Below are 26,829 nucleotides of genomic sequence, written 5' to 3' on the forward strand. Positions count from 1 at the left end.
GGCATCACAATCCCAGACTTCAGCCTCTACTACAAAGCTGTCATCATCAAGACAGCATGGTATTGGCACAAAAACAGACACACAGACCAATGGAATAGAATAGAAACCCCAGAACTAGACCCACAAACATATGGCCAACTCATCTTTGACAAAGCAGGAAAGAACATCCAATGGAAAAAAGACAGCCTCTTTAACAAATGGTGCTGGGAGAACTGGACAGCAACATGCAGAAGGTTGAAACTAGACCACTTTCTCACACCATTTACAAAAATAAACTCAAAATGGATAAAGGACCTAAATGTGAGACAGGAAACCATCAGAACCTTAGAGGAGAAAGCAGGAAAAGACCTCTCTGACCTCAGCCGTAGCAATCTCTTACTCGACACATCCCCAAAGGCAAGGGAATTAAAAGCAAAAGTGAATTACTGGGACCTTATGAAGATAAAAAGCTTCTGCACAGCAAAGGAAACAACCAACAAAACTAAAAGACAACCAACGGAATGGGAAAAGATATTTGCAAATGACATATCGGACAAAGGGCTAGTATCTAAAATCTATAAAGAGCTCACCAAACTCCACACCCGAAAAACAAATAACCCAGTGAAGAAATGGGCAGAAAACATGAATAGACACTTTTCTAAAGAAGACATCCAGATGGCCAACAGGCACATGAAAAGATGTTCAGCGTCGCTCCTTATCAGGGAAATACAAATCAAAACCACACTCAGGTATCACCTCACGCCAGTCAGAGTGGCCAAAATGAACAAATCAGGAGACTATAGATGCTGGAGAGGATGTGGAGAAACGGGAACCCTCTTGCACTGTTGGTGGGAATGCAAATTGGTGCAGCCGCTCTGGAAAACAGTGTGGAGGTTTCTCAGAAAATTAAAAATAGACCTACCCTATGACCCAGCAATAGCACTGCTAGGAATCTACCCAAGGGATACAGGAGTACTGATGCATAGGGGCACTTGTACCCCAATGTTCATAGCAGCACTCTCAACAATAGCCAAATTATGGAAAGAGCCTAAATGTCCATCAACTGATGAATGGATAAAGAAATTGTGGTTTATATACACAATGGAATACTACGTGGCAATGAGAAAAAATGAAATATGGCCTTTTGTAGCAACGTGGATGGAACTGGAGAGTGTGATGCTAAGTGAAATAAGCCATACAGAGAAAGACAGATACCATATGGTTTCACTCTTATGTGGATCCTGAGAAACTCAACAGGAACCCATGGGGGAGGGGAAGGGAGAAAAAAAAAAAGACGTTAGAGTGGGAGAGAGCCAAAGCATAAGAGACTGTTAAAAACTGAGAACAAACTGAGGGTTGATGGGGGGTGGGAGGGAGGGGCGGGTGGGTGATGGGTATTGAGGAGGGCACCTTTTGGGATGAGCACTGGGTGTTGTATGGAAACCAATTTGTCAATAAACTTCATTAAAAAAAAAAATTACTTTGGCTATTCGGGGCCTTTTGTGGTTCCATATGAATTTTAGGATTGCTTGTTCTAGTTTCGAGAAGAATGCTGGTGCAATTTTGATTGGGATTGCATTGAATGTGTAGATAGCTTTCGTAGTATTGATATTTTAACAATATTTATTCTTCCAATTATTCAGCACAGAATGGTTTCCATTTCTTTATGTCTTCTAAAATTTCCTTCTAAACCATTCCATAGTTTTCAGCATACAGATCTTTTACATCTTTGGTTAGATTTATCCCTAGGTATTTTATGCTTCTTGGTGCAATTCTGAATGGGATCAGTTTCTTTATTTGTCTTTCTGTAGCTTCATTGTTAGTGTATAAGAATGCAACTGATTTCTGTACATTCATTTTGTATCCTGCAACTTTGCTAAATTCATGTATCAGTTCTAGCAGACTTTTGGTGGAGTCTATCGGATTTTCCATGTATAATATGTCATCTGCAAAAAGTGAAAGCTTAACTTCATCTTTGCCAATTTTGATGCCTTTGATTTCCTTTTGTTGTCTGATTGCTGATGCTAGAACTTCCAACACTATGTTAAACAATGGCGGTGAGAGTGGACATCCCTGTCATGTTCCTGATCTCAGGGAAAAAGCTCTCAGGTTTTCCCCATTGAGGATGATGTTAGCTGTGGGCTTTTCATAAATGGCTTTTATGATCTTTAAGTATGTTCCTTCTATCCCGGCTTTCTCAAGGGTTTTTATTAAGAAAGGGTGCTGAATTTTGTCAAATGCTTTTTCTGCATCCATGGACAGGATCATACGGTTCTTATCTTTTCTTTTATTAATGTGATGTATCACGTTGATTTGCGATTGTTGAACCAGCCCTGCATCCCAGGAATGAATCCCACTTGATCATGGTGAATAATTCTGTTTATATGCTGTTGAATTCGATTTGCTAGTATCTTATTGAGAATTTTTGCATCCATATTCATCAGGGATATTGGCCTGTAGTTCTCTTTTTTTGCTGGGTGTCTTTCTGGTTTAGGAATCAAAGTAATGCTGGCTTCATAGAATGAGTCTGGAAGTTTTCCTTCCCTATCTATTTTTTGGAATAGCCTGAGAAGGATAGGTATTATCTCTGCTTTAAACGTCTGGTAGAACTCCCCTGGGAAGCCATCTGGTCCTGGACTCTTATTTGTCAGGAGATTTTTGATAACTGATTCAATTTCTTTGCTGGTTATGGGTCTGTTCAAGCTTTCTATTTCCTCCTGATTGAGTTTTGGAAGCTTTTGTGGGTGTTTAGGAATTTGTCCATTTCTTCCAAGTTGTCCAGTTCGTTGGCATATAAATTTTCATAGTATTCCCTGATAATTGCTTGTATTTCTGAGGGATTGATTGTAATAATTCCATTTTCATTCATGATTTTATCTATTTGGGTCATTTCCCTTTTCTCTTTGAGAAGCCTGGCTAGAGGTTTGTCAATTTTGTTTATTTTTTCAAAAAACCAACTCTTCGTTTCATTGATCTGCTCTACAGTTTTTTTAGATTCTGTGTTGTTTATTTCTGTTCTGATCTTTATTATTTCTCTTCTTCTGCTGGGTTTAGGCTGCCTTTGCTGTTCTGTTTCTATTTCCTTTAGGTGTGCTGTAAGATTTTGTATTTGGGATATTTCTTGTTTCTTGAGATAGGCCTGGATTGCAATGTATTTTCCTTCCAGGACTGCCTTTTCTGCATCCCAAAGCGTTTGGATTGTTGTATTTTCATTTTCATTTGTTTCCATGTATTTTTCAATTTCTTCTCTAATTGCCTGGTTGACCCATTCATTCTTTAGTAGGGTGTTCTTTAACCTCCATGCTTTTGGAGGTTTTCCAGACTTTTTCCTGTGGTTGATTTCAAGCTTCACAGCATTGTGGTCTGAAAGTATGCATGGTACGATCTCAATTCTTGTATACTTATGAAGGTCTGTTTTGTGACCCTGTATGTGATCTATCTTGGAGAATGTTCCATGTGCACTCGAGAAGAAAGTATATTCTGTTGCTTTGGGATGCAGAGTTCTAAATATATCTGTGAAGTCCATCTGATCCAATGTATCATTCAGGGCCCTTGTTACTTTATTGACCGTGTGTCTAGATGATCTATCCATTTCTGTAAGTGGAGTGTTAAAGTCCCCTGCAATTACCACATTCTTATCAATAAGGTTGCTTATGTTTGTGATTGTTTTATATATTTGGGGGAACCTGTATTCGGCCCATAGACATTTATAATTGTTAGCTCTTCCTGATTGATAGGCCCTGTGATTATTATATAATGCCCTTCTTCATCTCTTTTTACAGCCTTTAAAGTCTAGTTTGTCTGATATAAGTTTGGCTACTCCAGCTTTCTTTAGACTTCCAGTGGCATGATAAATAGTTCTCCGTCCCCTCACTCTCACTCTGAAGGTGTCCTCAGGTCTGAAACGAGTCTCTTGTAGACAGCAAATAGATGGTCTTGTTTCTTTATCCATTCTGATACCCTATGTCTTTTGGTTGGCGCATTTAGTCCATTTACATTCAGTGTTATAGAAAGATATGGTTTTAGAGTCATTGTGATGTCCGTAGGTTTCATGCTTGTAGTGATGCCTCTGGTACTTTGTCTCCCAGGATCCCCCTTAGGATATCTTGTAGGGCTGGTTTAGTGGTGACGAATTCCTTCAGTTTTTGTTTGTTTGGGAAGACCTTTATCTTAACTCCTTCTATTCTAAATGACAGACTTGCTCGATAAAGGATTCTCGGCTGCATATTTTTTTGTCATCACATGGAAGATCTCCTGCCATTCTTTCTGGCCTGCCATGTTTCAGTAGAGAGATCAGTCACGAGTCTTATAGGTCTCCCTTTATATGTTACAGCACGTTTATCTCTAGCTGCTTTCAGAAATTTCTTTTTATCCTTGTATTTTGCCAGTTTCACTATGATATGTCGTGCAGAAGATCGATTCAGGTTCCGTCTGAAGGGAGTTCTCTGTGCCTCTTGGATTTCAATGCCTTTTTCCTTCCCCAGATGCGGGAAGTTCTCAGCTATTATTTCTTCAAGTACACCTTCAGCACTTTTCCCTTCCTCTTCCTCCTGTGGAATACCAATTATGCGTATATTATTTCTCTTTAGTGCATCACTTAGTTCTCTAATTTTCCCCTCAAACTCCTGGATCTTTTTATCTCTCTTTTTCACAGCTTCTTCTTTTTCCATAATTTTATCTTCTAGTTCTCCTATTCTCTCCTCTGCCTCTTCAATCCGAGCCGTAGTTGTCTCCATTTTATTTTGCAGTTAATGGATAGCATTTTTTAGCTCCTCCTGGCCGTTCCTTAGTCCCTTGATCTCTGTAGGAAGAGATTCTCTGCTGTCCTCTATACTGTTTTCAAGCCCAGCGATTAATTTTATGACTATTATACTAAATTCACTTTCTGTTGTATTGTTTAAATCGTTTTTGGTCAGTTCGTTAGCTGTCGTTATTTCCTTGACGTTTTTCTGAGAGGAATTCTTCCGTTCATTTTGGACAGTCCCGGGAGTGTTGCGGGACTGCGGGGCACTTCCCCTGTGCTGTCTTGAGTAACTTGCATTTGTGGGGAGGCCAGAGTCAGACCTGATGTCTGCCCCCAGCCCACTGCTGGGGCCACAGTCAGACTGGTGTGTGCCTTCTCTTCCCCTCTCCTAGGGGCAGGATTCACTGTGGGGTGGCTGCCTGTCTGGGCTACTTGAACACTGCCAGGCTTGTGGTACTGGGGATCTGGCGTATTAGCTGCGGTGAATTGGCAAGGTGCACAGGGGTGGGAGGGGCAGGCTCAGCTTGGTTTTCCATTGAAGATCCGCTTTGGGAGGGGCCCTGTGGCACCGGAGGGGGTCAGACGCGGGAGGGATGGATCTGCAGAAGCACAGCATTGGGTGTTTGCGGGTTGCAAGCACGTTCCCTGGCAGGAACTGGTTCCCTTTGGGATTTTGGCTGGGGAATGGGCATTGGAGATGGCACTGGTGAGCACCTTTGTTCCCTACCAAGCTGAGTTCTTTCGTCTTGGGCTCAACGACTCTCCCTCCCATTGTCCTCCAGCCCTCCCGCTCTCCGAGTAGAGCTGTTAGCTTATAACCTTTCAGATGTCAAGTCCTGCTTGCTGTTGGAACACACTCCGTCCAGCCCCTCCGCTTTTGCAAGCCAGACTCAGGGGCTCTGCTTGGCTGGCGGGCCGCCCCTCCACCCAGGCTCCCTCCCGCCAGTCCGTGGAGCGCACACTGCCTCGCTGCCCTTCCTACCCTCTTCCGTGGGCCTCTCGTCTGCGCTTGGCTCCGGAAACTCCATTCTGCTAGTCTTCTGGTGGTTTTCTGGGTTATTTAGGCAGCTGTAGGTGGAATCTAAGTGATCAGCAGGACGCATGGTGAGCCTAGCATCCTCCTATGCCGCCATCTTCCCAGGATGTCTCCATCAGTTGCATTTTTAACACTAATAGTGAAGCAACAGAAAGACAAAGAAACTGATCCCATTCACAATTGCACCAAGAAGCATAAAATACCTAGGAATAAACCTAACCAAAGAAGTAAAAGATGTGTATGCTGAAAACTATAGAATTGTTATGAGGAAAATTGAAGAAGACATAAAGAAATGGAAACCATTCCGTGCTCAATAATTGGAAGAATAAACATTGTCAAAATGTCAATACTACCCAAAGCTATCTACACATTCAGTGCAATCCCAATCAAAATTGCACCAGCATTCTTCTCAAAACTAGTACAAGCAATCCTAAAATTCATATGGAACCACAAAAGGCCCCGAATAGCCAAAGTAGTTTTGAAGAAGAAGACCAAAGTGGGAGGCATCACAATCCCAGACTTTAGCCTCTAATACAAAGCCGTTATCATCAAGACAGCATGGTATTGGCACAAAAACAGACACATAGACCAATGGAATAGAATAGAAACCCCAGAACTAGACCCACAAACGTATGGCCAACTAATCTTTGACAAAGCAGGAAAGATATCCAATGGAAAAAAGACAGTCTCTTTAACAAATGGTGTTGGGAGAACTGGACAGCAACATGCAGAAGGATGAATCTAGACCACCTTCTCACACCATTCACAAAAGTAAACTCAAAATGGATAAAGGACCTGAATGTGAGACAGGAAACCATCAAAACCCTAGAGGAGAAATAGGAGAAAACCTCTCTGACCTCAGCCGCAGTAATTTCTTACATGACATATCCCCAAAGGCAAGGGAATTAAAAGCAAAAATGAACTGTTGGGACCTCATGAAGATGACAAGCTTGTGCTCTGCCAAGGAAACAATCAACAGAACTAAAAGCCACGCAACAGAATGGGAAAAGATATTTGCAAATGACATATCAGACAAAGGGCTAGTATCCAAAATCTATAAAGAGCTTACCAAACTGCACACCCAAAAGACAAATAATCCAGTGAAGAAATGGGCAGAAGACATCAGTCGACACTTCTCTAAAGAGGACATCCAGATGGTCAACAGGCACATGAAATCATGCTCAATGTCGCTCCTCATCAGGGAAATACAAGTCAAAACCACAGTTATCACTGCACACCAGTCAGAATGGCCAAAATGAACAAATCAAGAGACTATAGATGCTGGCGAGGATGTAGAGAAATGGGAACCCTCTTGCACTGTTGGTGGGAATGCAAACCGGTGCAGTCGCTCTCAAAACAGTGTGGATGTTCCTCAAAACAGTGAAAATAGATGTACCCTGTGACCCAGCAATAGCACAGCTAGGAATTTACCCAAGGGATACAGGAGTGCTGATGCATAGGGGCACTTGTACCCCAATGTTTATAGCAGCACTTTCAACAATAGCCTAATTAATGCAAAGAGGCTAAATGTCCATCAATTGATGAATGCATAAAGAAATTGTGGTTTATATACATAATGGAATACTACGTGGCAATGAGAAAGAATGAAATCTGGCCTTTTGTAGCAACGTGGATTGAACTGGAGAGTGTTATGCTAAGTGAAGTAAGTTATACAGGGAAATACAGATACCATATGTTTTCACTCGTATGTGGATCCTGAGAAACTTAACAGAAGACCATGGGGTAGGGGGGAAAAAAAGCAGTTATAGAGGGAGGGAGCCAAAATATAAGAGACTCTTAAAAACTGAGAACAAACAGGGTTGATGGGGGTTGGGAGGGATGGGAGTGTTGGTGATGGGTATTGAGGGGGGCACCAGTTGGAATGAGTGCTGTGTGTTGTATGGAAACCAATTTGACAATAAATTTCATATTTTTAAAAATTAATTAATTAATTTAAAAAAAGGTTTATGGTTTTGTGTCTCACAGTAATTCATTTGGAGTTTATTTTTGTGTGCAGTGTAAGGAACTCGTCCAGTTTTATTATTTTGCATGTATCTCTTTAGTTTTCCTGGCACCATTTATTGAAGAGACTGCCTTTTCCCAATTACACATTATTACTTCCTTTGTTGTATATTAATCAACCATATAAGTGTGGGTTTATTCATTCATATGTGGAATTTAAGAAACCAAATAAATAAATGAACAAACAAAAAATAGGCAAACAAAAAACCATACTTTTTTTTTTTCAACGTTTTTTTATTTATTTTTGGGACAGAGAGAGACAGTGCATGAACGGGGGAGGGGCAGAGAGAGAGGGAGACACAGAATCGGAAACAGGCTCCAGGCTCCCAGCCATCAGCCCAGAGCCTGACGTGGGACTCGAACTCACGGACCGCGAGATCGTGACCTGGCTGAAGTCGGAGGCTTAACCGACTGCGCCACCCAGGCGCCCCAAAACCATACTCTTAAATGCAGGTAACAAACTGGTAGTTGCCAGAGAGTAGGTAGGTGGATGGGGGGGATAGGCGAAATAGATAAAGGAGATCAAGAATACACTTATCTTGGGGCGCCTGGGTGGCGCAGTCGGTTAAGCGTCCGACTTCAGCCAGGTCACGATCTCGCGGTCCGGGAGTTCGAGCCCCGCGTCAGGCTCTGGGCTGATGGCTCAGAGCCTGGAGCCTGTTTCCGATTCTGTGTCTCCCTCTCTCTCTGCCCCTCCCCCGTTCACGCTCTGTCTCTCTCTGTCCCAAAAATAAACAAACGTTGAAGGAAAAAAAAAAAAGAATACACTTATCTTCAGGAATATTGAATACCATATTGTTGACTCATTATATTATACACCTGAAACTAATATAACACTGTATGTTAATCATACTTCATTTAAAAAAAGAAAAAGGCAATAAAATGTTAAATTAGTCAACAAAATAAACATGGCACTCAAATGCAATCTTTTATTGTATCCCACATTAGAAATAAATCCTAAAAGGTATATCTTGGGTATATTTGGGTAAATTTGATATAGCATATACATTAGATAATTTAGTAACAATATTAAATTCCTTGGGTGTGGTGATAATATTATGGTTATGAAGGCAAATGTCCTTGTTTTTAGGACATGTTTTTGAAGTGTGTGATAAGTAAATTCACGGATTATTATTCTTCCATTTATTCATTTTTTAGAATTAAAAGTATACATCAGATCATATTAAAACTTGAGTTTACCTCCACAGAGCTTATTAAGGAGAGTGGAATATTGCTAGATCCTGGTAGAAAATAAAGGAATTATTTCTGGTCATCATATTCACCTTAAATCTGTGAAAAGGTAATAAATATATCCTGGCAGCCTAAATGTTTTTACTCAAATGCACCTGTTTTTTTGTTTGTTTGTTTGTTTGTTTTACTTTCTCAGTCAGAAGTGAAATATTCTTCTGGTTTCTACTTTATTTGGTGAAGAAAGGAGAAATAGGGGAACTTCATTAAAAGAGAAGAACTCTTCATAGTGGCTGATTTATTCTGGAATATTTTAGTTTTGTTTAAATACTTATTAAAATTAGGGGCAGAAAATTATTTTAAAGACAATTTAATGGGGTGCCTGGTGGTTCTGTCAGTTAAGTGTCTGACTCTTGACTTTGGCTCAGGTTGTGATCTCAGAGTTTGTGAGTTCGAGCCTCGTATTGAATGGGGCTGTCAGGGTGGAATCTCCTTGGGATTCTTTCTTTGCCTGGGTCTCTCTCTCTCTCTCTCTCTTTCTCTCAAAATAAATAAATAAACTTAAAAAAAGACAATTTTAGAAAAACTTGAATTTTATTTTTTTTATTTTTAGATGAGGTTGGAATTGGACACAGATTTCATTGAGTTTATTCTACCCGAAGTATGCTCTTTCTCTTGTATGGTCCACTGTTACCTGTGCTATAATTTGCCTCTATTAAAACACTCGTGTTAGGGGCGCCTGGGTGGCGCAGTCGGTTGAGCGTCCGACTTCAGCCAGGTCACGATCTCGCGGTCCGTGGGTTCGAGCCCCGCGTCAGGCTCTGGGCTGATGGCTCAGAGCCTGGAGCCTGTTTCCGATTCTGTGTCTCCCTCTCTCTGTGCCCCTCCCCCGTTCATGCTCTGTCTCTCTCTGTCCCAAAAATAAATAAACGTTGAAAAAAAATTAAAAAAAAAAAAAAAAACGTGTTGGACATTAGACAGAAAAATAGATCATGGAGCAAAGTCATGGTAGTTTTACTACAGTACCTGCATTTGAGGAAGGAATGATATTCTAATAGCAACTTACTTTTGTCTGACATTGACAGTGCTATGTTAAAATGATCATTATTGTTTCTCATAGTGGTATATGAGATTCGCAGTTAGAATAGGAAGAAATTGTAGTCTACTTTTTAAGGAGATGGGTGATACTTTTTATCAAGGGAGGATGAGTGCCAGATATTTTAGTTAAGATTCAGTGAAACAATGAATAAGTTCCTTTCATTTTTCAGTCATGGTTAAGTGTCATCTACCTTTTGATCCATGGTAAAAAAGGAACCTAAAGTTAGAAGAATATCTTCACCTTGCTAAATACTTACATTTTAACTGATTTTTTTCTTTTTAAAAGCAAGAGATATAAACAATGGTCGATTGATTTTAAACTAAGACCCAAGAGTATAATACTGCCCAAATACATCATGTGTCATACTGGATGTGTGTTTTTTTAAAGGAATCTTTGACTAAAGTGCCCACCTTGACATTATTAAACACATCATAGACCAAAGAACGCATGTGCCTACATTAATCTGTGTTGCCTTGAATCCAACCATTGCATAACCTAAAGGGATTGGTGTTAAAAATCGCCTCTACTCTGTAACAGCATATTAAAAAAAAATCTTTTGGTTGGTTTTTCCAATTTAGAATATCCTTTAAAGTTTTAGCCGAGTCAGTGTAGAAATATTGTATGCTATTTTGAAGCAATTGGCTAACTTCCTTAAAAGAAGGAGAAATCAACACAAGTTTCATCATAGGACTTTTTTTTTTTTTTTTTTTTTTAATTGCAGCATTTCTACATCTGCTGGGAAAATGGAGTTTCACTGTTACAGAATTAGTAGATGTGGCCAGAACATAGGATTAGTCAGATAGTTAAATACTTAATTACTGGAAGCTCTGCTTCCTTTTCAAATGCATTTCCAATTTGTTTCATGAGTTATCTCTCTTACCCAGGCGCATTGATGATGACAAGGGAAGGACCCATGAGCTGGAGCACTCGGCTATAAAATGTATGAGAGGAATTCTCTACTGCTATATGCGTCAGGCCGATAAGGTAAAACACTGTAGTGTGGACTGGAATTCTCACATCGTTCTGAAGGATTAATTTAACCAGTATAGCAATAGCATCTTCTAAAGAAGAATGTACTTTCAAAAGGTAAAGTCACATCCTAGAGCAGTCTAGATAGCTTAAAACAGCCCTGCCTTCCCAGCCCAGGGTTTGAAATACTGAAATTAAAGAAACACCGTAAGCAAGAGGTGACTGAGAATTGTTATTTAGGCTTTAATTTGTTTGTATGTTGGATCTGGTGTTTGCTTGATAAAGACTCAGTTTCTCAGGAACGTTACAATATCCATAATTGTAACCAATATATTACTTAAGAAAATTCTTATCCAAATCCTTTTGCACATGTGCTTGCCCTGGCTTAATTGAACTTTAAAAATACTTCATCATTTACATGTAAAGAGGACAGGAATTTTTGGCTGAGAAAATAGCAGATTTTACAGGGATATTGTGGAAAGTAAAATAATATACATAAAAATCAGTAATTATAATAATTATTAAAATAATATACATAATAAAAAGTCTAAGATTCTATGCAAATATAAGATGATAATTCTCCTACTTACCTACATATCTGTGTCCCTGGGTCCATATACATCAGTGAGTATATGAGTCTCCAAGATCATCCCCAGGTTTGATGATTCAGTAGCAAAGATGTACATTAGTAATTATGAATGTTTTATGTTTTTATCACTTAATATTTTATGTTTTTATGTAAATATTACATTAAGTTTTTGTGATTGTATATTTTTTACGATCTGTATCTGAAGTCAAAACTGAAAAAAAATTATACTCTATCAGAATGTGGCAACAAGAAAATGTTAGTTGGCAGAAAAAGTAAATTTATTCACCAGCTCATAATAGAGATATGTAACAAACCTGTAATTGTCTACTGAGATTTGACTTTGCAAATCATTATTATAAAGGTTTTTCAGTGCTTGAAATAAATCATATTGTCATACTTGACTTAAACTAGTATGTCATATATATTGAAGTAATTGTGATTAATTTTTTTTTCCTAAGTGTGGGAAGTTTACTGTTTATTTTACATTTATCATCTCATGAATGCTTAATGTCTGTGAATTAACTTTTTTCTCAAGGAAACATTGTGAGACCAGTGAATTTCATATGTTTATTAAGCATGCTGACAGACTTAAATAAGTAATGTTTATCAAAAGGAAGGAAATGATGATAAAAAAGGGTCTTTGTGGCTTAACCAATTGTTAATATCCCTTTCTGAATATTACTCAACCTTACTAACCAATCTTCACAATTATGTGTTCTTTTGAATACAGCTTAAACTGCCTTGAATTTCTTAAATTATAAAGAATTAACATTTCTTTCCTTTATGTAGTTATGATGTTAGACAAAGTAAATGTGAGTTGTAAGAAGGTGTAGATCATATTAGGATTAGGTATGTATGCATACCACAAAATACAGGGTTTTACATATTTTAAAGCATTTTTATTGTTGTAATCTTTCTGATCCCCATAACCTTCTAGAGTAGGAATGAAGGATATTTTCATAATTCACATGTGACTGTGAAGGACTGACTCAGAGATTTAACCACACATGCCTGGCTCACTGCCTGCTACCAAACCTTCACCTCATTGATGCCCACCATTTTCTTCATGATTCTGCAGCTGTAGAAATATGTAGTAGAATATTTAAAATATGTTTGCATATTTTAAAATGTGAAATATATATTTTTTGCCTTTTTTGTAAAACTAACGTGAAGTGTATTTATAGCAATAATTTTTTATTTGACTTTAAGGTTTATTTTCTTTGTCTTCTGAAGTAAAATCATGACATGCTTCCTGACACATTTTCTAAAAATACTACTGAAAAGATTTTAATTCATTATGCATTTGAATGAATAGAGTTGTCCTTGATTTGCAGAATGTAGAGCAATCTGATTTCTATTATTATCTTTCCACTTATCTTAATGCCTACTTAGTCATATTAGGAATTGTTTTTTACCTTTAAATGTTCATATTCTCTCATTTACTCTATTTTCTAATACCATCCCCACCCCCACCCCCACCCCTGGGAGAAGTATTCAGAATTTTTCAAAATAAATTCAATTTGCTTTGAGTAGTTTGGAAGGCAAAGATTTCCTTTATAATGGGATATGAATGTTTCTGTCCCTAGCTATCTATATAAAAAAATTTGTCTAAAATGTTACTGAGTAGTTTCTAGTTTATTAAAAGTCATTAAAATTTTATAAAATTTATTCTTCCGGGATTCCCTTATGAGATGATATTCCCACCTAAATTCTATGTTAGGTCTATAAATTAAGAATGGATGACAAATTACTCACCTTTTCATAAATGATAAGCTGTTTATTCACAGTTATTTAAGTTTCCAGGAAAAATCTAAAAATACAAGTTGAGAAAACATTATTTTAGATTTTTTTGGTTTAGAAAATTTTGCCTTAATTGTTCTTTATTTTTATTTTCCTTTCCAGGTGCCCAACATATAAAATACTGATTAATGTCCCTTGTTTTTTTTTGTTTGTTTGTTTTTGTTTTTGTTTTGTTTTTTTACTGATTTCAAGAATAGTTGTTCTCTACAATTCACATATAATAATGCCTCATTAATTTTCAAAGCTTCTATAGTTTGGGTCTTCTTCTTTTCCCCTGGCACAGTGATTGAATATAAATTGTCATACTGGGTACTTGTGTATCTTGAAGACAAATGACAAACACTATGTTATCAACTGTAGCAATAACTTTTTTTTTTTTAATGTTTATTTACTTATTTTGAGAGAGAGAGAGAGCTCATACAAGCACGGGATGGGTAGAGACAGACGGAGAGAGAGAGAATCCCACACAGTCTCCAAGCTGTCAGCACAGAGCCCTTCACAGGGCTCAATCTCATGAACTGTTAAGACCATGACCTGAACTGAAATCAAGGGTTGGACACTTAAATGACTTACCCACCCCGGTGCCCTGTCGTAATAACTTTCTTAAACTGATAAAAACCTTATTCTTTTAGATCTTTATCAATAGGCAAAATGTATTTTATTTTAATTTAAGCATATTTTTGTCTGAGAGCCCAGAGTAATGTTCATCACTTTGAGATAATAATCATGGTAGTGTAAAAGGGGTGACCGCATTGATTTCTATTTGTGTAGCCTAAGACTGTTGCCAGCAGTTTCAGATACTGAGAATGGATAGCCTTCTCATCTTCTTCTGTTAATACTGGATGTCTTGGTCATTTTATAGATAGAAGATATACATCTCTACCTTCATCCTCATCCTCTCATTCCTAACTATCTAATGGTAGGGCCTTGCTTTCATTTTCTTGACTTCAGTCATAAGGAAGGCTATGCATTTGTTTATGGGGTATTTGCAGGGCTCTTGAGGGTGTGCAAAAATATATTAGCCCTTTAGCACAGTAGTGTCCAGTGAACTTTCTGTGATGGTAGACATGCTCTGTATTACTGTGTTGAACTTTGAAGAAGCCACTAAGCACATACGGCTATTTGATATGTAGTCAGTGTAAATGAGGGACTGAATTTCTAAACTTTGTTTAATTGTAATTTAATTAGTTGCCTATAGCTAGTAGCTCCATATCGGATAGTGTAACTTGTAGAAGCTTAAAGATAGTAAGAGTGTATAAAAAGAAGAAATTTTGAAGAATAAGCACCCTGATGTAGGAGTCCAGGGAAAGGAATTTGAGGTACAGTTCAGAAGGGACTTTATAAAAGAAGGTGTTTTTTGGAGATAGAGTTTTAAATATGAGAAGAAATTTGAAGGTGAGGAAGAGAATATAGCTCCATGTGCTTTCTTAGCCAAGTGAAACAAGACAAAGTCATAACCATGCAGATATTATCATCACATATCTTTTCAAGGAGGAAAAGCTTCACATATAGCTTTGTGTTATTCTATCCATTCTCTGTTTTTATTCATCTCATAATTTCAGGGGCTGGCATAGTACTTGGCATATGATTGGTATCAGAAAATGTTTGCCAAATTGAATTGAACAAGCCCTAAAAAAGTAGATAGATTTTTTTTTCCCTTGGAGGTTGTTAGGTCATTTAGCATTTACTTAGTATTCTAAAATGGTTAGATTTTATATGCAGTTGATAAGTACAGGTATGATCTATGTTCTCTTGGAATTGGTGCCTTGTAAGGAGAGTATATGTGGCAAAGGAAATGAGAAGAAAGGAGCATAGGTTACAATTTGTGATCCTTAGAGAAGGAAATAGCATTTGAAGTTTTGAACACCAACTGAATTAGAATGAGATTTGAAGCACTTTTTCATTGAGTATCATAGAAGCATTTTCAAATAGCAATACAGTGGATTGTAATCACTGAAATCCTGTCCCACAGACTAAACCATTATTTGACTCTAAAATAAAATGATGCAAAACGGTTGCAAAAGCCATTGCTACCACGTTAACAAGGTCCCTACTACACTTTATTTGCTATTTGTGAAATAATTAAATATTCAACAATCATGTTAACTATTAAAATTAGTAGTTATGAGTTTTTTTCTGTTTGCTTTCTTTAGAAAAAAATAACATTTCTGCTTTCCTCTGTCCTCTGCTTTTAAGCTATAGCTTTCGTCATTAAAAAGTTTCATGAAAAATAATTTATAACTTCCAAAGTTGGATGAAAATGTGAGTTATGAGTACTATTTGAATTTTGTGTTTGATTCTAGGTCCAGCAGTTTAAGCAGGACCCACGCCCAGCAACCTGTCTTCACTCTGTTTTCAATGTGCATACGGGAGATGAGATCCTCTCCCATGAGGAATATGGCCATCTTCAGGTAAAAGGAGAAGACTACAGGTTTTCTTCTTCTCTGTGTGCACTCAGGTTGTAGAAGATTTTAGGGTATTTATAAATTTCATAAAGTAGATTTCATAAATTGTTTAAAATAAAAGTAGAAAACCAACCATAAAATGGAGAAGTGAAATGAAAACTGCCAGGGCTGAGTTAGTTATTGTGATTGAGCATTAAGTCAGACTGAGGTCTTGGTCTGCAAGCAAAAAAGGGCAAGTGGATGGTTTATAATATTATTACTGTCTAAAAGAAGGGCTCTCACAGTTTTTTCCATGACAAAAGCTTGCACTTATAAAATTTAGAAGTACTTCAACACGTAGGAACTAGGGAATAAAAGACAGTTGACAGTGATATAACAGCAAATCATAAATTTTTGTTACATGACAGCTCATTTTTGATATATCAACCTTCAACAAAGCTATAAACATACCCCTAAAATGTAATTCCAAAAGGCATTGCTGGAGTCTATAAATTTTGTCTTATATATTATATTAAATTTTATACCTAGGGTAACCATGCACTCTAGGATTTTATTTTGTTTTCACTTTTTTTTTTTCTCATATCTGTGTACTCCTTTTAGCTGGACATCCTGTTGCCTTGTTTTTAGGTTATAAGTATTATATATGCTATTTATCTTTAATGAGTTTTCTTCCTGCTCATCATTTGATTCTGCTGTCTTTAGGACAGAATACTTATTATTCATATATTCCTTACTAAAATAAGAGTATGTCCTTTTTATAGTCCCTCTCTCTCTAGAGATCTGAAATGTCTTACTTTAGTATGACTTCTGTAGACATAGAAAGCACAGTGTCCCCATTTCTATGTGGCAGAAACTCTTACACTTATTTCTAACCAATTCCTTGGGGAATTATTAGTATTATATGTTGCTCAACCTTCTCCTTATAATTATAGCATAATTAGGTTTTATGTACCTTTTGCTTTGACAAATATGTTTACTGTTTGAAATAGGATTTCCAGAAGATAATGGTTCATTTATTTTTGTATCCCAGAATTTAAGCTTAGTGCCTGGCTCATAGCAGATTTTAAATAAATGCTGGTCAACCTGTTATTTGGCTGTTTTTGTACAGTTTGCCACTTGATGATATTTTCTCACAGAAGCATCCCAGAAATGAGAGCAAAGAGCTCTTGGAAGTGTAGTTTGTAAATGGTTATCCATAGTGATGAAATTCCTTTGAAGTCATTTCTAATAGGACAGTATCAGTGTTTACATGTAAGAAAATATTTGGGTAAACCTGGCAGTGGTTTGAAGCTCTTTTCCACCATGTTCTGAGAAGGGCCACTCAAAAGTTTATGTCAGTCTAAAAAACCTAAACCCAGAATCTTGTTCTGTCTGGCTTACTTGGACCTTGACAAGACCCTTACACCCACTGGACTTTGAATGCTGAGAAGTCAGGAGACATCTAGGATAGTTCTGCTTCCTGAGAGAGCCACCTACTCTGCCAGGACCTGGTGGTGGTTTTAGGTAGTTTCAGTGAGCATCTTTGCTGCAAGAATTTTCGCTGCATGTATTTTCACCGCATAACTAATTGGCTGTAAGGCAATTTTACTTTGAAAGATAAAATCACAAAAATAAAAGAGGGACATTAAAAAGGACATAATATAACATGAAAAACGAATGACAAAATTAAAAAGTCTTTTTTGTGAAATACCAAACGCTAAATGCATTTAAAATATGGATAGATTCATGGGAACATTGTGCAAATAACTGGTTTTATTTTTTGGATGTACCTGAGCATTTGTTTTCAAAATCTTTGGTTCAGAGTTAATACATCTTTCTTACTTGTTGATTTTCTCCTCATTTGGCATTAATTTTTTTCATTATTCACTAAAATTTCTTCCTTCACTGAGAGGGATATCAGTTTCCAAATACTAGGGTGCATATTTGTAATTGGTCTTTGCATTGCGTTGTGAAAGACATCTACCCTGTTGTTTGTTCTTGGCATCTTGTCACATGTTTATTCCTAGGCATTTGATGGTTCTCTGGGAAATGTGGGTTCAAAACTCTGTGTCATTACATAGACCATTATGAGGTCTAAGATTTATATAATATAAAAAGTATGGAATACAAAAAGATGATTATGAAAATATAAGACATATAATATAAAAGTGGGAGTTTCACATCAATGGAGAAATAAAACCAAACTGTCAAATCAAACTGTCAACCAGTTATTTTTTTATCTTTTATGGCCAAATTGCCTCATGGCCATTTAGTTTAGTGGAGAAAATATGCACACTGAAAATGTTTGCAGTAAAATGCTTGTGACAAAGATGTCTAAGGCAAAGATGATTGGGCAAAGATACCCAACACACCTGATAGCACAGGCATGCTTTGTCCAAGGCGTCTCAGACACAAATAATTTTCTGCCCCAGCTTTCTGTCCGTTCCTTGGTAAGGATTGGAGGAAAGTTGAGGAAGGTACAAGACACCAAAGCTGTGGGAGGGTCATAATCTTCTGGGTTAGAATCACATAAGAACAAAATTACATTGTGCTTTCTCTTTGTTTTTAAATAATCATTTTCCTAGCTAATTTTTTACTGTTTCCTATGTATGTATTTGTTTATTATATAACAGCTTTATAAGAAACAATTCATATAACATACAACTCACCTATTTAAAGTGTACAATTCATTGGTTTTTATAATACAGAGTTGTACAACCACTATCATAGTCAATTTCAGAATATTCTCATTATCCCATAAAGAAATCTGTGCTCATTAGCAGTCACTCCCCATCTCCCCCAAAGCCCCCCGCCCTAGGCAATCACCAGTCTTTCTATTTCTATAAATACTCCTATTCTGTAAATTTCATATACATGGAATCATACAATATATGGTCTTTTGTGACTGGCTTCTTTAGCATATTTTCAAGGTTTGTCTTTGTTGTAGTGTTTATCTTTCACTACTTGTTTACTTAGGACAATTTACACATCCCCTTCAGGATTTTTGTGAGAATCTTTTTTTGTTAAAGTGGACATTATTGTCTTTATTTTCTTTTCTATCATATAATGTCTATCTTTAATAGACAGACTAAAAGAAAAAAGTAAGTCATTTGTTTATAAAACTCATTTGTTCATAAATATATTTTAAATTCTATGCTATACCATTGATTAAAATCAGTATGTCCCTGCAGTTGCTTACATCAATTGTGCATTCTCTGAGAATAAGACTGTTTTCAAGATTTGCTGCCTATTATTTATGGTGTACTGGCAAAGTCCTAATGTCTTACATGCCAAATAACTTTTTCATTTATATACATTTGAGATGAATTGACATTACATAGCTGCCTGTGGGGCAAAACTACTTCAAAGTAGGGTACATTAGACTCAGAATTTGAAAATAAATCTTCTAAAACAAATGTTACAGAAACAGTTGCTAACAGTTCTATTTGTGGCCATTTTCCTAATCAGATATTAACCATCACAGGGAATTTGAGGATTTTAGAGTTTTATATTCAAAGCTGGGATTTTATTAGGAACTAAAAAAAGAAATAGTTTTTGTTTGCCACTATTAGAGCAAATGACTTGTAATTTTAGCTCCTTCATAACATAGTCTTTCTTTTACTTCCTTTAACCTTTTAATATTGTTTTTCAGATAAATACAGTGTCACTCTATCTCCTTTACCTTGTGGAAATGATTTCCTCAGGACTCCAGATTATCTATAACACTGATGAGGTATGAATTTCCCAAATTCTAGTGGTAAATTTCATCTCTGAAAATATCTTTTTTCCTTTTTAAAACTTATTTTATAAAAGACTTATTCATATAATCAGATATTGGATTTTGGATGTGGGATCAAGAATGTTTATATTTTCAATGCGAAGCACTCTAAAAATGAATGAAATATATGAAGATTGCAAAGCTTTACACCTATGAAGTCTCTGCTTCAGGTGATCTGAATGAAATATTAACTTGTTAACTTTCAGAAAATTTTAGTAACAGTGAAGGTAAAATAGCATTTGCAAATTTTCTTAGAGATTTTTTGTCTTTTTTTTTCATATTGCTGCTTTTTGTAATCCATCTTTTTAAAAGTAAAAAGATACTTATATAATTTTTTTGTGGGAACCTCAGTAGGTTTCTTGATGTTTTTTTAAAAAATCAATACAATGTTCTTATTAGAAAATTTGAAAAGATGAAAAGCATCCCTTTCATAGGCACTAATGCTTGAACAGATGCACATGCTGACACATTTTGAAATATGCCACAGTGGGAGCAAAACGTTTTTATTGTTGAAATTGTACATAGAGTAAGACTCCATCAAAGAGCAGGTATGCTATATATACTTGTTATTATTTCTGTGCGATGATCCATTCAGGGAGAACAAATGTATTATAAAATTAACACCCCAGTCATCATGGGACTGCAGTGAGGGTGCTGTGAAATGGTATATGTAGTCCTGTCCTCCAGTAGTGTATAGTCTTTTACATCCTTCCTGTTGTGCTTTTTTAATACTAAGGAGAGTCTATTTAGATGCTCAGATAAATAGTAAAGAAGTAATTAATAGTACCCACTTATGGTTTCTTCTGTTTGATCTATCAAAGAATTACATATTTTATTTCATCCAAATAGTTCTCAGTTTTTATAGTATTGTGAAATAGTGGTATTCAGAGATTTTGGGTTGGGGAAGGTGCGGAAGAGTCCTTTTTCAGACCAATTTAAGCAGCATCCTAAAACACAAAACAAATGGAAGAAGCTTGATTCTAAGGACAGAAGGGATCCCAGAACCAGCGCATAGAGTTTTTCTAAGAAATTCCAAGATATCCATTATTAGAAGCAACAACTAACATCGAAAATTACAAGTGGCTTCCCAGTAATGTCACTGATAGTAGTGGTAAGATTGCCTTAGTTAGTGGTAACATTGTTTTGTTTGGCAGTTTGTCTTAATTTTTAATTTTTAACATTTTATTTTTTGCTTTCTCCATAACTACCATAGTTCATTTTAAATCTTCAGTTATCAACTGTTTTCAAAAATGTGATACTGCTTTACCCTTTCCATTCTTTTTTATATGATTTGAATATACTTAAGCAATTTTGATATCTTCTTCTTAAGCTTTCTTTTGTCTTTTTTTAATTTTTTTCCTTACCCTTACAGTTTTTATTCAGTAGATATAAAATTTTTATGTAACAAATTTCAATAGGCCTTTAACATGTATACTTAAAATCCTAGAATAACAAAACATGTTATTGAGGCTCACCATCTTTTTCCTTGAGTTTGTATGTACTGTGTCAGAAATTATATCAAGAAGCAATAAATGGTCCTGCATAGAATCTTTCAGAGAATGAAATTCCTTCTATCTAATTATTTCAGAGAAGTGAATCCTTTGTAAGATAGTACAACTTGGAACCATTTCTTTTTAATTATAACCTATACCCCGAATGGCAGGTTTGTAGCCCTGCCTCTTTTCTTCATTCCCAACCACATCATATCTCAGGACAACCTATAGACCTTTCTCTATTTACTGTCAAATTTTTAATTTACCCAAATCTTTATTTTTTTAGGATTGAAGACTACAGAGTTTACATACATACCCAACACACACACACAGACACGTAATATACATACTGTCGACACTTTGGTTTATTTAAAAAAAATTTTTTGTGTGTTCATTTTTGAGAAAGAGAGAGAGTGTGAGCAGATGAGGGGCAGAGAGAGAGGGAGACACAATCTGAAGCAGTCTCCAATCTCTGAGCTGTCAGCACAGAGCCCGACATGGGATTCGAACTTGTAGACTGTGAGATCATGACCTGAGCTGAAGTCAGATGCTTAACCGACTGAGCTACCCAGGCGCCCCTATTTTTTTAATGAATCATTTTCCTTAATTTAACAGCTTATCATCATATCTTTCCCGATTCTCTTGTTTTTATACACTTTGTACCCATATTGTATTTCCTTAAGGAAAAGGCCATTGTCTTTTTTTTTTTTAACGTTTATTTATTTATTTTTAAGAGAGAGAGACAGAGAGACACAGAACAAGCATAGGAAGGGCAGAGAGAGAGGGGGAGACACAGAATCCGAAGCAGGCTCCAGGTTCCGAGCTGTCAGCACAGAGCCCGGTGCGGGACTCGAACTCACAAACTGGGATATCATGACCTAAGCCTAAGTTGGACGCTTAACCAATTGAGCCACCCAGGCGCCCCAAGGCCATTGTCTTAAGGGTATGCTTCTTACGGTGGTGTGTAAAATAGTGAGTGCCAGTGTTTGAGCTCATGAATCTTGCTGGGGAACATATTTCCTAAAGGCAGGAACATTAGCGTATTTCATGTGCTATGTCTTGTGGTTACCCAGTATAAATTGGTGTCTATAGAAGTATTGCCGTGAACTTTTGCAAATTGGATTTTTATTTAAAGAAAAAAGAAAAAAATCCGTGAGGGTGCTTGAGTGGCTCAGTCGGTTGAGCGTAGGACTTCGGCTCAGGTCATGATCTCGTGGTCTGTCAGTTCGAGTCCCACATGGGCTGTGTGCTGACAGCTCAGAGCCTGGAGCCTACTTCAGATTCTGTGTCTCCCTCTCTCACTGCTCCTCCCCTCCTCACGCTGTCTCTCTGTCACAAAATAAATAAACTTTTAAAAAAAATTAAATAAAATAAACAAATAAATAAAAAACTGTGAAAGAGGCAACCTTCTATAGTTCTTTCCTGGCACTCTTACTTGCTTTCTCTTCTTTATCTGGACAGAAACCCATAATGTATGTTAAAATTACATATTTTAATAAAAGTTTATGTCTTATACATATATATATGTATATGTGTGTGTATATATACCGTATATATATATATACACCGTAAAGTTCACCTAAGTCTGTCCTTCCCTCTATTAATGGGGATAACTCACATTTGTTGGAGTGGAGAAATGTAATGAACTACCACATGTAATTCAATGTCTTGTTTCATGACATTTTCCACAAATAAATTTCCTAAAAGTAGATTAAAAGAATCAAGAATCATTCAGAAATACGTCCAGAGAAACTTACTTTATTTAAAAAATCAAGGACCCACCCCCCAATTTGTATAACAAATGATTTTTTGCTTTATGTTTAAGATAATTTTTTCTTGCTTTTTGGTTGAAAACCACAGTTTGGCGACCCCACAACTGTAAATATTAAAGAGGACTTTGAAAGTGAAGATATACAAGGTTAAAATTTTGTTCCCCTTCTTAAGTTTTAGATTTGCTTTTATTTATTTTTTAACTTTTTTTAATGTTTATTTATTCTTTGAGTGAGAGAAAGAGAGAGAGCATGAGCAGGGGAAGGGCAGAGAGAGGGAGACACAGAATCTGAAGCAGGTTCCAGGCTCTGAATTGTCAGCACAGAGCCTGATGTGGGACTTGAACTCACAAACCACAAGATCATGACCTGAGCCAAAGTCAGATGCTTAACCCACTGAGCCACCCATGCTCCCCTAGATTTGCTTTTGTTTTTAATTAAGATATTAAATCTGTTAATTATATGTCTCAGTGTTATGTTATATTGGATAAATCTTTATACATGGAAGTGGAAAAAACTACCCGTATAGATTCCATAATCCCTTTTCCAGTGTCATGCTGTTATATGACTGATTTATTATTATTAAATTTTTATTCTTATTAAATTTTTATCTTAATGTTTATTATTAAACATTATTTATTAAATAATTTTTTTTAATTTTTTGAGAAATGGAGAGAGAGATAGACTATGAGCAGGGGAGGGGCAGAGAGAGAGTGAGACACAGAATCTGAAACAGGCTCCAGGCTCTGAGCTGTCAGCACAGAGCCCGACGCAGGGCTCAAACTTACAAACCGGGAGATCATGACCTGAGCCCAAGTTGGACACTTAAACGATGAGCCACCCAGGTGCCCCTAATTTTGGTATTATTTAACGATGGGTCACAAGTCATAATGTCTTATCATTTTAGAAAATAACTAACCTCGGATAGTCTTCTTACAATCTTAAAATTTAAGGAGAAATAAGAATTAATTGGGGGTAATACTTGGAATGGTCTATCAAACCAATTGAATTGACAGAAGTTTGTGAAATAGTCCTGCATGCTCCAGTTCTCTTATATTATATTTTAATATAATTTATTGTCAAGTTAGCTAACATACAGTGTACACAGTTTGCTCTTGGTTTCAGGGATATAGAGTCCTGTGATTCATCACTTACATACAACACCCAGTGCTTATCCTAACAGTTGTCCTCCTCAATGCCCATTACCCATTTTTCCTTCTCCCTGCACCTGTCATTAACCCTCAGTTTGTTCTCTGAATTTAAGAGTCTCTTATGGGTTTGCCTCCCTCTCTGTTTGAAACTCTCCCCCATAGTCTTCTGTTAAGTTTCTCAAGTTCCACTTATGAGCGAAAAAATATGATGTCTGTCTTTCTTTGACATATATTTCACTTAGCAAAAAAAAACCCTCCAGTTCCATCCACATTGTTGCAAATGGCAGGATTTCACTGTGTCTTGTTGCCAAGTAGTAGTTCATTGTATATATAAAATCTTCTTTATCCATTTATCAGTTGATGGACATTTGGGCTCTTTCCATGATTTAGACAAATATATTTGAATATTATTTCCATGAATGAAAACTTGTTTATTCAGGAATGGTCAGTTACTTCTTCAGATTGTAAGTCTTCTAATAAAAATGCTGTTCAAAAGCATGTGCTTATTCAACGTGAGACCTGGATGAGTCTCCTTTAGGACTGCCTCTCATGTCATTTACTTTTTGTTTTGCAAATATACCTTCTACCATCTGACCTAGAAGCTTTTTTCAGATGTTTTCAGATTGAATGACTCATGGAATTTCTTTCTTAATCTATTAAGTCTCTACTGACGTATGAGAAATTATCTCAGAATTTAGTGGCTTAAAATTAATAAACATTTATTATCTGATAGTTTTTGTAGGTTAGGAATTTGAGAGCAGCTATGCAGGGTCGTGCTGAGATGCAGTCTCTCATTTGTTGCACAGAAGCTGTCAGTCAGGTTGTTGAAGGTTTTCCTGAGGCTAGAGGACCCACCTGTAAGGTGACTCACTCACATGGCTGTTGGCAAGAGGCCTCTCCAAAGAGTTGCTTGAGTGTCTTTACAATATGGCGAGTAGCTTCCTCCACAGGAAGTGATTCAACAAAGCATGATGGTAGTACAGGGTTTTTTATGACCTAGCCTCAGAAGTCACCCTCCACCAGTTTGTAATATTTATTATACAAATCAGTGTGGGAGGGGAGCATAAATAGTGGGATTTGGAGAAGATTGGGAGCCAGCATTCTAAGCAATAGTTTTAGTTGAACTTTGTTAGAGACTTTTTTATGATACGATTTTTTTTTCCTCACACACTAAAACTTATTTTTAATTTTAAAAATAGTCATTATTTTTCCTACTCCTATTATTTACTGAGTTTTTTGACTTTTGCTTTGTGTGCATGTTTTATTATAATACTAGCAGTTTTTTTGCTTCTGTTTATTGTACAGTTACTTTTATGTTATAGATGCTGTTTTTTGGTATGAAGTGGTTTACAGGCTGAATTTGAGGGGTCTCTGTCTTTTAAAAGAGTAAATCTCTTTGAGTAATTTTAGAGATGTTACAAGATATGCTTAGTTCCTGAATGTCAGCAATATACACAGAAAAATGAATGTTACTCAAACTATTTACAGACACTTTTCTCTAAAAATAGAAAGATACTATTATTCTTATTTCTCAAAATTATACATAGCAATAATAACAGCTAACGTTTGTATAGCATTTATTATATGTTGTCACTGTTCAAAGTGATTTGCATATATATAAATTCATTTAATCTTTTCAACACTATCAGGTATATATAGTTTCTATCTTCATTTGAATGACAAAGGTAATGCAAAGAGCCAGTAAGTGGCTTGTCCAAGGTCTTTTCTGCAGTCAGTGGCAGGGCTGGGATTTAAACTGTGTGGTCTGGCAATAGAGTCATTTTCTATACTGACAGTAAGTCTTATATCTTTGTTTACCTTGAGCAGATATGTATGACACATGTCAAGTGACATCATCATGTTCAAGTAATGAGGGCAGCTGGTAAGACTCAGGGCTTACAGATTTATATATGTACAGATGCCTGTATTCATTTATGTACCCTTCCATGAATAATGCAATTATTTGACAAATATTTACTGAGTTTCTACAATGGACTAAACATTCAGAAAATGGCAGTGAAAAAAGAGATTAGTCTCTAACGTCATGAAGTCCACATTCTAGTGAGGAAAATAGAATTAATAAATGATTAAATATACAGTATCAGGTAGTGACATATAAATTATTTGAGTGTAAGGGGAAAATAGAAATAAAATTATAAAACTTGTTTAAGTAGAGTTATCAGGACCCTACTGAGTTTTAGGCTTTTCTGAAAAAGAACACTTGAGCAAATACCTTCATGAAATAAGGTAACAAGTTGTGCAAATATAAGAGGAAGAACACTTCAGGGAGAGGAAAAGAAAAGTGTTAAGACTTCAAGATTGAATGTGCTTGCTGTGATTGAGGAATAGCTAGAAGGTTTTATAATTGGAGTGAGTAGATGGTCAGAGAGTAGTAGAGATTACTTCTGAGTAGTCAGATGCTGTGATGAGAACTTAGGATTTTATTTCAAGTGTGGTAGGATGCCATGGGAGCTTTTAAGTTAGTGGTATGATTAGAGTTATGTTTTAAAGGGTTTACTTTGGTTTCCATGTGGAGAATAGACTATATATAAGAGGGCAAGATTGGAATAAGGGAGACCAGTTCAGTTATTTTAATAGCCAGGGGGAAGAATATTTATAGCTTGGACTAGCATGATGGCAGTGGAAGATATTTCATTTTTGATATGAAATAAAGGTAGTACCAACAAAATTAGCTTATGGGCTAGATAAGTAGTATGAGAGAAAAAGTTAAAGATCACACAACATTTATGGGTCTGAAAAACTGGATAATATTATTTAACTGACATAGTAGAGAAGATGGGAGAAGAGGTTTGGCTGTGTAGTGGTGA

At 36.4% G+C, this 26,829-nt stretch overlaps 1 protein-coding gene across 7 annotated transcripts in view; it reads left to right on the forward strand.

The window, feature by feature from the left end:
• The window catches only part of PHKB (phosphorylase kinase regulatory subunit beta), a 269,916-nt gene that overhangs the window by 63,148 nt on the left and 179,939 nt on the right, over positions 1–26,829 (forward strand). For 6 of the 7 annotated variants that reach the window (XM_047078353.1, XM_047078347.1, XM_047078349.1 and 3 more), the window contains 3 exons: positions 10,953–11,052; positions 15,730–15,837; positions 19,463–19,543. In XM_047078353.1, coding sequence (XP_046934309.1) covers positions 10,953–11,052; positions 15,730–15,837; positions 19,463–19,543 — 289 coding nt within the window. Of the gene's footprint in view, positions 1–8,873; positions 9,082–10,952; positions 11,053–15,729; positions 15,838–19,462; positions 19,544–26,829 lie in introns of those variants that run through there. The other variant, XM_047078352.1, reaches the window with a different exon arrangement.

The sequence above is a fragment of the Lynx rufus genome, unplaced genomic scaffold (genome assembly GCF_022079265.1).
Source record: "Lynx rufus isolate CCGP_SWC_20201006 ecotype Redwood Valley unplaced genomic scaffold, mLynRuf1.p SCAF_16, whole genome shotgun sequence".
Classification (NCBI taxonomy): domain Eukaryota; kingdom Metazoa; phylum Chordata; class Mammalia; order Carnivora; family Felidae; genus Lynx; species Lynx rufus.